The sequence below is a fragment of the Ursus arctos genome, unplaced genomic scaffold (assembly GCF_023065955.2).
Source record: "Ursus arctos isolate Adak ecotype North America unplaced genomic scaffold, UrsArc2.0 scaffold_6, whole genome shotgun sequence".
Classification (NCBI taxonomy): domain Eukaryota; kingdom Metazoa; phylum Chordata; class Mammalia; order Carnivora; family Ursidae; genus Ursus; species Ursus arctos.
Genome location: NW_026623078.1, coordinates 6,472,625 through 6,483,494, shown reverse-complemented (window position 1 = coordinate 6,483,494; position 10,870 = coordinate 6,472,625). Strand labels below are relative to the sequence as shown.

At 39.0% G+C, this 10,870-nt stretch overlaps 1 protein-coding gene across 1 annotated transcript; it reads right to left on the bottom strand.

Annotated features, from left to right (window-relative positions):
* Positions 1-9,946: 9,946 nt before the first annotated feature.
* Positions 9,947-10,870, bottom strand: LOC125281703 (olfactory receptor 4K3-like). The gene has a single exon (XM_048222912.1). It carries the CDS (start codon positions 10,868-10,870, stop codon positions 9,947-9,949), a length of 924 nt encoding a protein of 307 aa, XP_048078869.1.

Below are 10,870 nucleotides of genomic sequence, written 5' to 3'. Positions count from 1 at the left end.
ATCTTCTAGTTTCATTGTTCTGCTCTACTATATTTCTGGTTTCTAATTCATTGGTCTCTGCTCTAATCTTAAGTATTTCTCTTTTCTGTATAGCTTAGGGTTTATTTGTTGTTCTTTCTCTAGTTTTTTAAGGTGTAAAGTTAGTTTGTGCATCAGGATTTTTCAATTTTTTTGAGCGAGGCTTGGATGGCTATGTATTTCCCCCTTAGGACTGCCTTTGCAGTATCCCACGGATTTTGGACCAATGTGCTTTCATTCTCATTGGTTTCCATGAATTGTTTAAGTTTGTCTTTGATTTCCTGATTGACCCAAGATGGTCTTTGGCTTTCAAGTGTTTGAATTTCTTCCAAAGTTTTTCTTGTGTTTAAGTTCCAGTTTCAAAGCATTGTGGTCTGAGAATATGCAGGGAATAATCTCAGTCTTTTGGTATCAGTTGAGACCTGATTTGTGACCCAGTATCTGGTCTGTTCTGGAGAAGGTACCATGCGTGTTTGAGAAGAATGCATATTCTGTTGTTTTAGGGTGGAATGTTCTGTATATCTCTCTGAGGTCCATCTGGTCCAGTGTGTCATTCAAAGCACTTGTTTCTTTGGTTTTTTTTTCTGCTTAGATGATCTATTGCTGAGAGTGAAGTGTTGAGGTCTCCTACTATTAACGTATTATTATCAATATGTCTCTTTATTTTGGCTAACAGTTGGCTTATGTAGTTGGCTGCTACCATGTTGGGGGCATAGATATATACAATTGTTAGATCCTCTTGTTAGATAGACCCTTTAAGAATGATATAGTGTCCTTCTGTATCTCTTACTACAGTCTTTAGCTTAAAATCTAATTTGTCTGATTTGAGAATTGCTACTCCAGCTTTCTTTTGAGGTCCATTGACAGGCAAAATTGTTCTCCATCCCCTCACTTTCAACCTGGAGGTATCTTTAGGTTCACAATGAGTCTCTTATAGACAGCATATGGATGGGTCATGTGTTTTTATCCAATCTGCAACCCTGTGACATTTCATGGGAGCATTTAGGCTGTTCATGTTGAGAGTGATTATTGAAAGATATGATTTTATTGTCATCATGTTGCCTGTAAAGTCCTTGTTTCTATAGATTGTCTCTGTAAGTTCCTCTTTTTTTTTTTTTAAGATTTTATTTATTTATTTGACAGAGAGACAGCCAGCGAGAGAGGGAACACAAGCAGAGGGAGTGGGAGAGGAAGAAGCAGGCTCCCAGTGGAGCATGGAGCCCGATGTGGGGCTCGATCCCAGGACCTTGGGATCACGCCCTGAGCCGAAGGCAGACGCTTAATGACTGAGCCACCCAGGCGCCCCTGTCTCTGTAAATTTCTGTTCTGTATCTCTCTTGGGGTCTTTCTCCTTTTATAGAATCCCCCTTAATATTTCTTGTAGGGGTGGCTTGGTGGTCACATATTCTTTCAGTTTCTGCTGGTCTTGGAAGCTCCTTGTCTCTCCATCCATTCTGAATGACAGCCTTGCTGGTAAAGTATCCTTGGCTGCATGTTCTTCTCATTTAGTACCCTGAATATGTCTTGCCAGCCCTTTCTGGCTTGCCAGGTCTCCATGGACAGGACGTTATTCTGATGTTCCTCCCTCTGTATGTAAGAAATCTCTTCTGCCTCACCACTTTCAAGATTGTTTTCCTTGGATCTAAGATTTGCAAATTGTGCTATTATATGTAGTGGCATCAGTCTGTTCCCATTGAGCTTGGGAGGGGTCCTCTCTGCCTCTTGGACATGAATGCTTCTCAGCTACATTTGCTCAAATATATCTTCTAGAACTCTCTCTCTCTCTCCACCCCTGCAGGGATCCCAATAATTCTGATATTGGAATGTTTCATTGAGTCAGTGATCTCTCTCAGTTTGATCCCTTGGGTTTTAATCTGTTTTTCCCTATGCCAGCTTGGTTTCCTTCTTTACTATCATCTTATCCTCTAGCTCACTAATTTATTCTTCTGCCTCGTTTACCCTGGCAGTCAGAGTTTCGACTGCATTTCGTTCATAGCATTTTTAAGTTAGGCCTGATTAGATCTCATTTCTGCCCTGAGAGATTCTATATTGTCATTAATATTTCTCTCAAGCCTGGATATTGCCTTCATAATTGTCATTCTGGAGTCTATTTCTGATACCTTGGTTATATCCACAACCATTAGTTCTGTGGCCAAAGCCACAGTCTCTGCTTCTTTTCTTTGTTGGAGGTTCCTCCTCTTAGTCATTCTGTTGAGGGGTGGTTGAGGGAATGTACAGAGTCCAAAATATTAATCACAACCCAAGCAAGATGCACCTGTTTTATAGGAACCTTAGGGTTGTCAGCCTCTTGTTCTTCCAGCCTGTCTTCTGGGGGAGGGCTCTGCCGTGCTGTCACTCAGGAAACCCTGTTTGGGCAGAGTTGCCCTGCCACTGTGCAGGGGGGTTGGTGGGAATGGGCTCAGTGAAAATCGGTTTTGGGGAGATTTTGTTCTCTGGTGGCTTTCTCTGGTGGCTTTCACTGGCAGCTTTCCGTGTCTCTCCCAAGAGTCAGAGCAGACCTCTGTCTCAGAACAAAGAGATCGCAGTCTGCTCTTCACTAAGCTCTCCAGGCCACACTATCTCCCTTTCTGTCTGTGCTGCTAAAAACCACAGTCTCCTGGGTTGTGTGCCCCACAGCAGTACTCCCAGCCCTTGCTCCCAGGGCCAGGCTTGTCTCTGCCCTTTGGGCTTCTAAAACTGCAAGCCGCCCCTGGTTTTCACACATGCACCTGTAGCTCCCAGTTTTAGTCTGGGGGGCTGCCTTAAAGTCCTTTCCCCACCACTCCTCGTGTACAAATCTGTACCTGGTCCCCGGGGCGGAAGATTTTTGCCTTCCCAGCACAAGTTCATGGAGGCTCCCTTCCCCTTCTGTTTATCTTCCAATATCTGCCCAAAGAATCACGGCTCCCCGCTTCATACCTCGAGACCAACCGCTAGAGATACTCTGTTTGTAGAGATCCAGATATATCTTCTTACATCTCAGGCTGATTTTGTGGGTGTTCAGAATGGTCTGGTAGATTTCCAGCTCAATTCAGGGGACCAGTTGAAATAGGGTCCTCTACTCCTCCACCATCTTTTTTCCTCTGTCATGTGGCTCTTGTGAAAAAAGAGGGGAAAGGAGGGTGAGTGGGTGGAGTAGCCTCAGACTGCAGTGCAGCTCTGAGAAAACCTCATTTCAGGTTCATGGGAGGCTCCAGAGCAAAGATTGCCCATTAGAAGAATTCCACATGGGGCAGGAATGTCCTAGCTCTGGTATGCCCACTGTTGTCCATCATTGGCTGGGAGAAGCCTGGGCAGACTGTGGCCTCTGTGAATGCTACATTGGAATCTGAAATTGCAACAGCTAGAAGCTATCCATTAAGTTCTTTCCATGAAGCCAGTTTTGTCTTGAAGGGAGACATGAGAGGTGCACTCCTGTGGCTAAGTACAGTGTTAGAGATTCCCTCCCTATTATATAGCAGATTTCACAACATTTGAAGCCTTTGTTTGATTTTTTCATTGTTCTGGTACTTTTGGTTTTCTTTCAAAAGAAGCTCATTTTTCTTTACTAATACCTATTTGCTTCTAAAACGCTATTACATCTGCCTTTATATTACTCTTTACTCCAGCAATTCCTATTCTCATGAAGTTTACCATCTATCTAGAAAAACAAATGAAACAGGCAATATTGTATATTAAATGCTATTTTAAGTAGGTAGACTGTCCTAGATTGAGGAATCTATAGAAAGGATATGTAACTTTTAAACAAAAATATTGTCTAGGAACAATAAATTTATTTCTGTCTCTTTTCTGTGTGTGTACTCTTAATCCCCATTATGTCACACATCCCCTCATTCACATTTCTATCTTTTTATGCATTTTATTTAGTGCTCTTGCCTGATTGAACTGGTCAGAACTTCCAAAAAAAATGCCAAATATTAGTATTAAGAGGAAGCATGTTTTTCTCATTTCCACTTTTAGGCAACTTGTGCTGGAGATGTAATTAGCTCAAGTAATTTTCATTATAATTCCTTTTCTAAGTTTTATCATGAATGTGGATTGGATTTTTTCAAATGCTCTTTCTATATCTATTCAGATATTTGTATGACCCCCCCCCCCCCCATTTTTAAACTTGGTGATCCACTTCCAATCAACCTTGAACTCCTGGTATTAAATTAATTTGGCATAATGTTTTCTTCTTATTAGATATTGTTCCAGTTTCTTTGCTATGGTTTTGGAATTTCATGTGTATGTTCATGAGAATGAATGGCCTATAACTTTTCCTTTTTATGTCTTTATCTGATTTCATGTCAAATTTATGTTGTCTTCATAAACAAAATTGGAAAAAGTGTTTGCATTGTTCCAAAACCCTTTCTTCCTAGTCTGTGGACATCTTGGAGGAAAAAATATAGAAGGAAAGATAGAAATGACCTGGTCAATCTCCTTGCAAGCATACTAATTGGACCAATTGATAGTATTTATTATTGGAAAGAAAATGGGGAGTCTTCACATAGGGAGTCCTTTTAGCAGGCTACACTTGACCTGTCTAGGTTGCTAGTGGTAAATTAGCCTGCAATTTATGGATTTATTGGATAGAGTCAGCTAATAAATGTCAGCTATCCAATTATCAGAGTAAACGTTGAAGATGTTTTATGACCAAAATAAGCTCCTTTTCTGTAAATGATGCTATTCAGGCATTATCAGAGCCGAGTCTTCATTGTTCTCTCTGGTTCAGGTACTTCCTACAATACCGTGAACAAACTTGGAGATTCAGGTTAGTGGTCTCAGAAGACTCCATTTTTGACCTTTGTATTTTGTGTCCTTTGAATTACTAGTAAATTTTGATACTGGAGAATATTTTTGATTATCCAACTTTGTTATTTCAGCCTAATACAAGGTGTTTCTACTTTTTCTCTTCTCAAGAGAACTTTATGTAAAAAACACTTTTTTTTTTTCTTTCTTAAATGTTTTGCAGTATTTACCAGGAAAGCCATTTAGGCCTGTGCTTCTCTTTGTGGAAAGCTGTATCAGTCAGGAATCAGACATCAAAGAGGACACACACATTATTTGAACAGAGTTTAAGATAAAAATTAAGCATGTATCAAGTTGTTAACTAGGTATCTGAAAGTGTATAAAGATAGCTCTCTATTGTCATGGAGTTAGGAAGCGGCTACCATTCCTAAGGGTGAGGGAACAAAGGTAAGAAATTAGAATTACTGAAATTTTGTTGTTTAGAAAAAGGGTCCTATGGAGCTGAAAATCCTTTTTTGGAGGGAGCGTGTCTTGGCTATTGCTTGTTACTCTGAACTCAGAAGAGAGGTGTGATAGCCCTGGGACCCAGAGTTTTTGAAGATAGAGTACCAGCATGCTGGTGTTATCGCTTAGAAAGTACAATAAGGCTAGTCCTTGAAACTGTTGGAGAAACAGCAACCTGAATTCACCTTCCGCCATAGAAAAGAAACATCACTGTAGTAGGTATGGCAATGTTCCCACAGCACAGCAAGCAGAGGGGAAGCCCAAAGCTTTCTCTGCCTTTGCAACCTCCCTCTAGCATGCTCTATCATTGGACCATAAAATGCAGCTAGATGGCAAAACAGGATTGTGGTTTGCAGAGTCCCAATATAAGAAAGCAGAGAATAAAAGGGTGGGTTTTGAGCTGGGAGACATTAATAATTAGGACAAAATGTTTTAATTAAAGGTTCAATTTGTTTAATAGATACAGTTGCATTGAGATGTTTTTGCTTTAGTAGCTAGTTTTTTATAGGAATTTTCCTATTTCATGTAAAATTTTAAATTTACTGGTGTAAAGTTGGACATAATATCATCTTATAATATTTTTAAAGACTGCAGCATCTGTAGACATGTCTCCTTTTTTATTTCTGACATTGGGCATTTGCGCCTTTTTTTCTTCTTGATCAGTCTTGCTAACATACTGTCAATTTTGTTGGTCCTTTGAAACAATCAACTTTGGTTTTTTTGAGTCTTTGGATTTAACATTTTTTTATTTAATTAATTTTTGTTCTTATTATCTTCTTCTTCTAGTTTCTTTAGGTGAATTCTCTTGAAATGAACACTTGGATCACTCATGTGTGTCCTTTCTCTTTTAAAAATATGTTCATATATATATATATACATAAATAAAAATCTTTTAAAAATGTTCATAAATTAATATCCCCACAAACATGGTTGTAGCTATATTCCATATGTGCTCATGTAGGTATTGTTTTTTTGTTAGTATTCAGTTAAACACTTTTTTCTTAATATCCATTGTAGCTCTTTTTGAAACATGGATCACTTAGAAGTGAATTGTGTGGAATTGCTGATGTGTTAAATGAAATGTGTATGCTTAAGAAATTAGATGGACAGTAGGACCTCATATTGTAGTGTATCAGTTAGACTACTAATTATGTTGTCTAGCAAGAATTCAATGCAGATTCAGTGTTGTTATATTCCTCCAATAAAGCAGTATGAAAGGACATTATGTATGGACGTTATATATAGCCTTCAAATCACTTCTGAATAATGGCTCCTAAAACTAAAACTAAAGACTTATTATCAATGTGTACAGCTGAGATAATTTCATCTTAAAAATATCCCAAGAAGCCATATGTCCCCATGAATGCCTGTAGGCAGATCTGTGTACTGTTTCATGATTATGTGGTTTGGGGAAACATCCAGACTTTCTTTCTGCAAACAGCTCTTGAAATAGTTTGTACTTCTCTTTTTAAAAATATTATCAGAAAGTAAAAATTATAACTGTAATTATTTATATATTTTTATTAGTTTAGTTATGTCATCATCACTTTATTTTATTATTTTTTATAATAATATTTTTTATTGGGGCGCCTGGGTGGCACAGCGGTTAAGCGTCTGCCTTCGACTCAGGGCGTGATCCCGGCGTTATGGGATCGAGTCCCACATCAGGCTCCTCTGCTGGGAGCCTGCTTCTTCCTCTCCCACTCCCCCTGCTTGTGTTCCCTCTCTCGCTGGCTGTCTGTATCCTGTCAAATAAATAAATAAAATCTTTAAAAAAAAAAAATAATAATATTTTTTATTATATTATGTTAGTCACCATACAATACATCCCTGGTTTTTTATGTAAAGTTTGGTGATTCATTAGTTGCATACAGCACCAGTGTACCATGCAATACGTACCCTTCTTACTACCCATCACCACGCTATCCCATTCGCCCATCCCCCTCCCCTCTGAAGCCCTCAGTTTGTTTCTCAGAGTCCATAGTCTCTCATGCTTCATTCCCCCTTCTGATTACCCTCCCTTTCTTTATCCCTTTCTTCCCCTACCGATATTCCTAGTTCTTATATTCAATAGATGAGAGAAAACATATGATAATTGTCTTTCTCTGCTTGACTTATTTCACTTAGCATTATCTCCTCCAGTGCCGTCCATGGTGCAGCAAATGTTGAGAACTCGTTCTTTCTGATAGCTGAGTAATATTCCATTGTATATATGGAGCACATCTTCTTAATCCAGTCATCTGTTGAAGGGCATCTCGGCTCCTTCCACGATTTAGCTATTGTGGACAATGCTGCTATGAACATTGGGGTGCATATGGCCCTTCTTTTCACTACGTCTGTATCTTTGGGGTAAATACCCAGTCATCACTTTATTTTATTGGTATAGAGATTGATATGGTAATATTAATTGGTATAGGGATAAGACACAAGAAATTATGACTTTTCTTCTTCTATTCACAGGAATGAGCTAGAAATTAGGATATTTTAAGGGTGTGCCAATTTAATTTTATTCAGAAAATGGCATGCATCATCCAGGGCTATAATATATGCTCTATTACAATAACAGTTTCATTTAAGAAGATTATAAGATGCTGACATGACTGGTCTTGCCCAGTCTAACCCTACTAACAGTAACACCACAACACACACATTTTCCTTCTGTATATTTTACTATTTATGTATAATACAGCATACACTTTGGGGGGTCGTTGGTTGAGGGCTTCCCTCAAAGGCAAAAATTGGTTAGGTCTACTGCCCAGAACATGCCTAGTTTGAAGCCTGCAGGAAAGAAAGATTGTGTGGTATGTGGGTTTTTGTTCTTACTGTTTTTTGAAGGCCACAGAGAAAGCCTTTCCTTTATTTTTTCATTAATATTGCAATCTATAATACTTGAAGTATACAAAACAATGTAAGTAAGTCTTGAAGAAAAGCATGCAATGAACAGTGGTAGGATGGTAGATAGAGCATACCAATTCCATTTTAGCTGTCTCAGCTCCTTCTGGAGTCCATCTGTCTCCTGGCTGGAGTATTAGTTCTGCTGCTCTCAAGTTGGAGCTTTCGTTAGTGACTCCAAAGCATCTGCTCCAGTTGTTCTGTGTCCCAGCCACTGGGACAGGGGAAAAAGGAAGTGGAGTCTTTCAAGAGATGGCTGAAGTTGCACAAATTACTTCTTATATTCTGTTGCCAGAACTCAGTCCTGTAGCCACATTTAGCTGTGGAGATTAGGAAATCTCTGCAGCTGGGTGGCCATGTGTCCAGATGAATCTTGGGGCTGTTCTGTTGGGGAACAAGTAGCAGCCAGTTACTGACACACAGTGTATTCACATGTTTGGTTTTACAGGACAAAACCAAGTTGTTTTTCAAGGGTTAAGTCCATTTTCACCCACCAGCAGGGCATAACATTTCCATTAATACACTTCAGTATATGTTCTCAAGAATAATTGTTACTGTCAGATTTTTTTCTCTTACCAATTTAACAGGTGTAAGGTGGTATTTCATTATGATCTTGTTACATTTTCTTGATTACTAATGAGGTTGAGTGTGTAGCGTCCTGTGGTATTTCTTTTCAGAAATAAATACCTGTTCGAATTCCTTGCTCTTGGTCTCCCCTTTCAGGTCATCTTTTTTATTCATTTCTAAGAGGATTTAAGATCTTTGTATAAAATTATTGTGTTGTTTTCACTGATGGTTGCTTTTTGGCTTTCTTCTCATCACTTAAAATTTCTTTTGCTTTGAAGCAGCACATTCTTGTCTTTCCCTATCTTCCCAGCTTTCTTTTCTTTAATGTAAGGTAAAATTATAATCATAAAAATCATTTATTAACCTGAGGAAATAATGTTTCAAGGGATTGCGAATACTTCTTCCTGTGTATTTAACAAAAATGTCAAGAGAAACTCCACCTTTATATCAACAATGAAGACCTGGAAACTTGAACTGTAGGGTTGATGCTATGGAGTACATGGGCAATACCATTACATTAGATTCATTTATTTTTAAGTAGATGCAGACCACTCAAATATCCTTAGTATCTTCTCTAGCTAAGTTAGAGTTCAGGTGAGTAAAACATGTAATTTGAGAAATGAGAATAATGATAATTAACCCAGAGTGGTTTTGTACTAATACATAAGCTTGGTAAAATGCTTAGCATGCTGTTGGGAACATCAGTAGTGTTAAATAATGGTAGCAATGATCATTTTTATAGTTATCATTGTTATCATCTGGCAACCTTTGAATAAATACAAAGGCATATTTATGCAAATTATGATTATCAATTACTATCCTCTCCAAGTAGTAGGAATACAAGTGTTGGATTTTTTAAGATTTATTTATTTATTTATTTATTTATTTATTTATTTATTTGAGAGAGAAAGGGGATAGAGAGGCAGGGGAGAGAGAGAATCCTCAAGCAGAATCCCAGCTGAGCATGGAGCCTGATATGGGTCTCAATCCCATGACCCTGAGATAGTGACCTGAGCCAAAATCTAGAGTCAGATGCATAACCAACTGAGTCACCCAGGCATCCCCAGTGTTGGAATTTTTGAACATATTTTTGTAATGGAATAAACACAAACTGTATACATCTGGGAATACTTCAAGATTCTGGATATGAATAAGTCACATTTCCAGTTTAGTTTAGTGGTCAAAATGTGGCCAAATTGGAATGTGTTTTCTGATTACCTGTAAAAACTAAAAATTATCCCATATACTGACTTCTCAGTCTCTTTATGGCATTCCTAATCTCTTTATTTCTCAATGTATAAATGGCTGGATTCAGGAGAGGTGTGATTACTGTGTAAAACACTGCAAGAAACTTGTCCACCCAAGTGATGCTAAGTGGCCACAGATAGATGAAGATGCAGGGTCCAAAGAATAGCAGCACCACTGTGATGTGGGAAGTACAGGTAGAGAGTGCCTTTGATGCTCCATCCTTTGAGTGAATGCGAACAGTTACTAGGATATAGGTGTAGGAGATTAGTAAGAGAATGAAGCAAGTTGTTGCCAAAACCCCACTGTCAGCATTTATCAACATTCCCAGAGAATGTGTATCCATGCAGGCCAGTTTGATCACCAAAGGAATATCACAGAAAAAACTGTCCACTCTTCTGGGTCCACAGAAGGGCAGATCAAAAATCATGGCTAGTTGGCTCATGGCATGCGCAAAGCCAATGATCCATGATATCAAAACTAGCCGGAGGCACTTTTGTCTGTCCATGATGCTGGAGTAATGGAGTGGTTTGCAGATGGCCACATAACGATCATAGGCCATTGTCACAAGCAGCACCATCTCACCCCCTCCAAAAAAATGCACACAGAGGATCTGGGTCATGCAGCCGCCAAAGGAGATGATCTTATTATCCTTTAGGAGGTCTGTGGTCAGTTTTGGGGTAGTGACTGAGGAAAGGCAGAAGTCCACAAATGAGAGATTGGCTAAGAGGAAGTACATTGGGGAATGGAGATGAGGGTCAGTGATGAATAAAAGCACGACAAGGAGGTTGCCCACAACAGTCAGCAGGTAGAGCATTGAAAAAGGCAGTAAGAGGAAGGTCTGGAGCTCCCTTGAATCACAAAGTCCATGAAAAATGAACTCAGACACCACGGACTGATTTGCTTCCTCCAT

Bases quoted from the DNA above. Each gene is read 5' to 3' on its own strand.
- LOC125281703 (XM_048222912.1), bottom strand. From the start codon at position 10,870: ATGGAGGAAGCAAATCAGTCCGTGGTGTCTGAGTTCATTTTTCATGGA.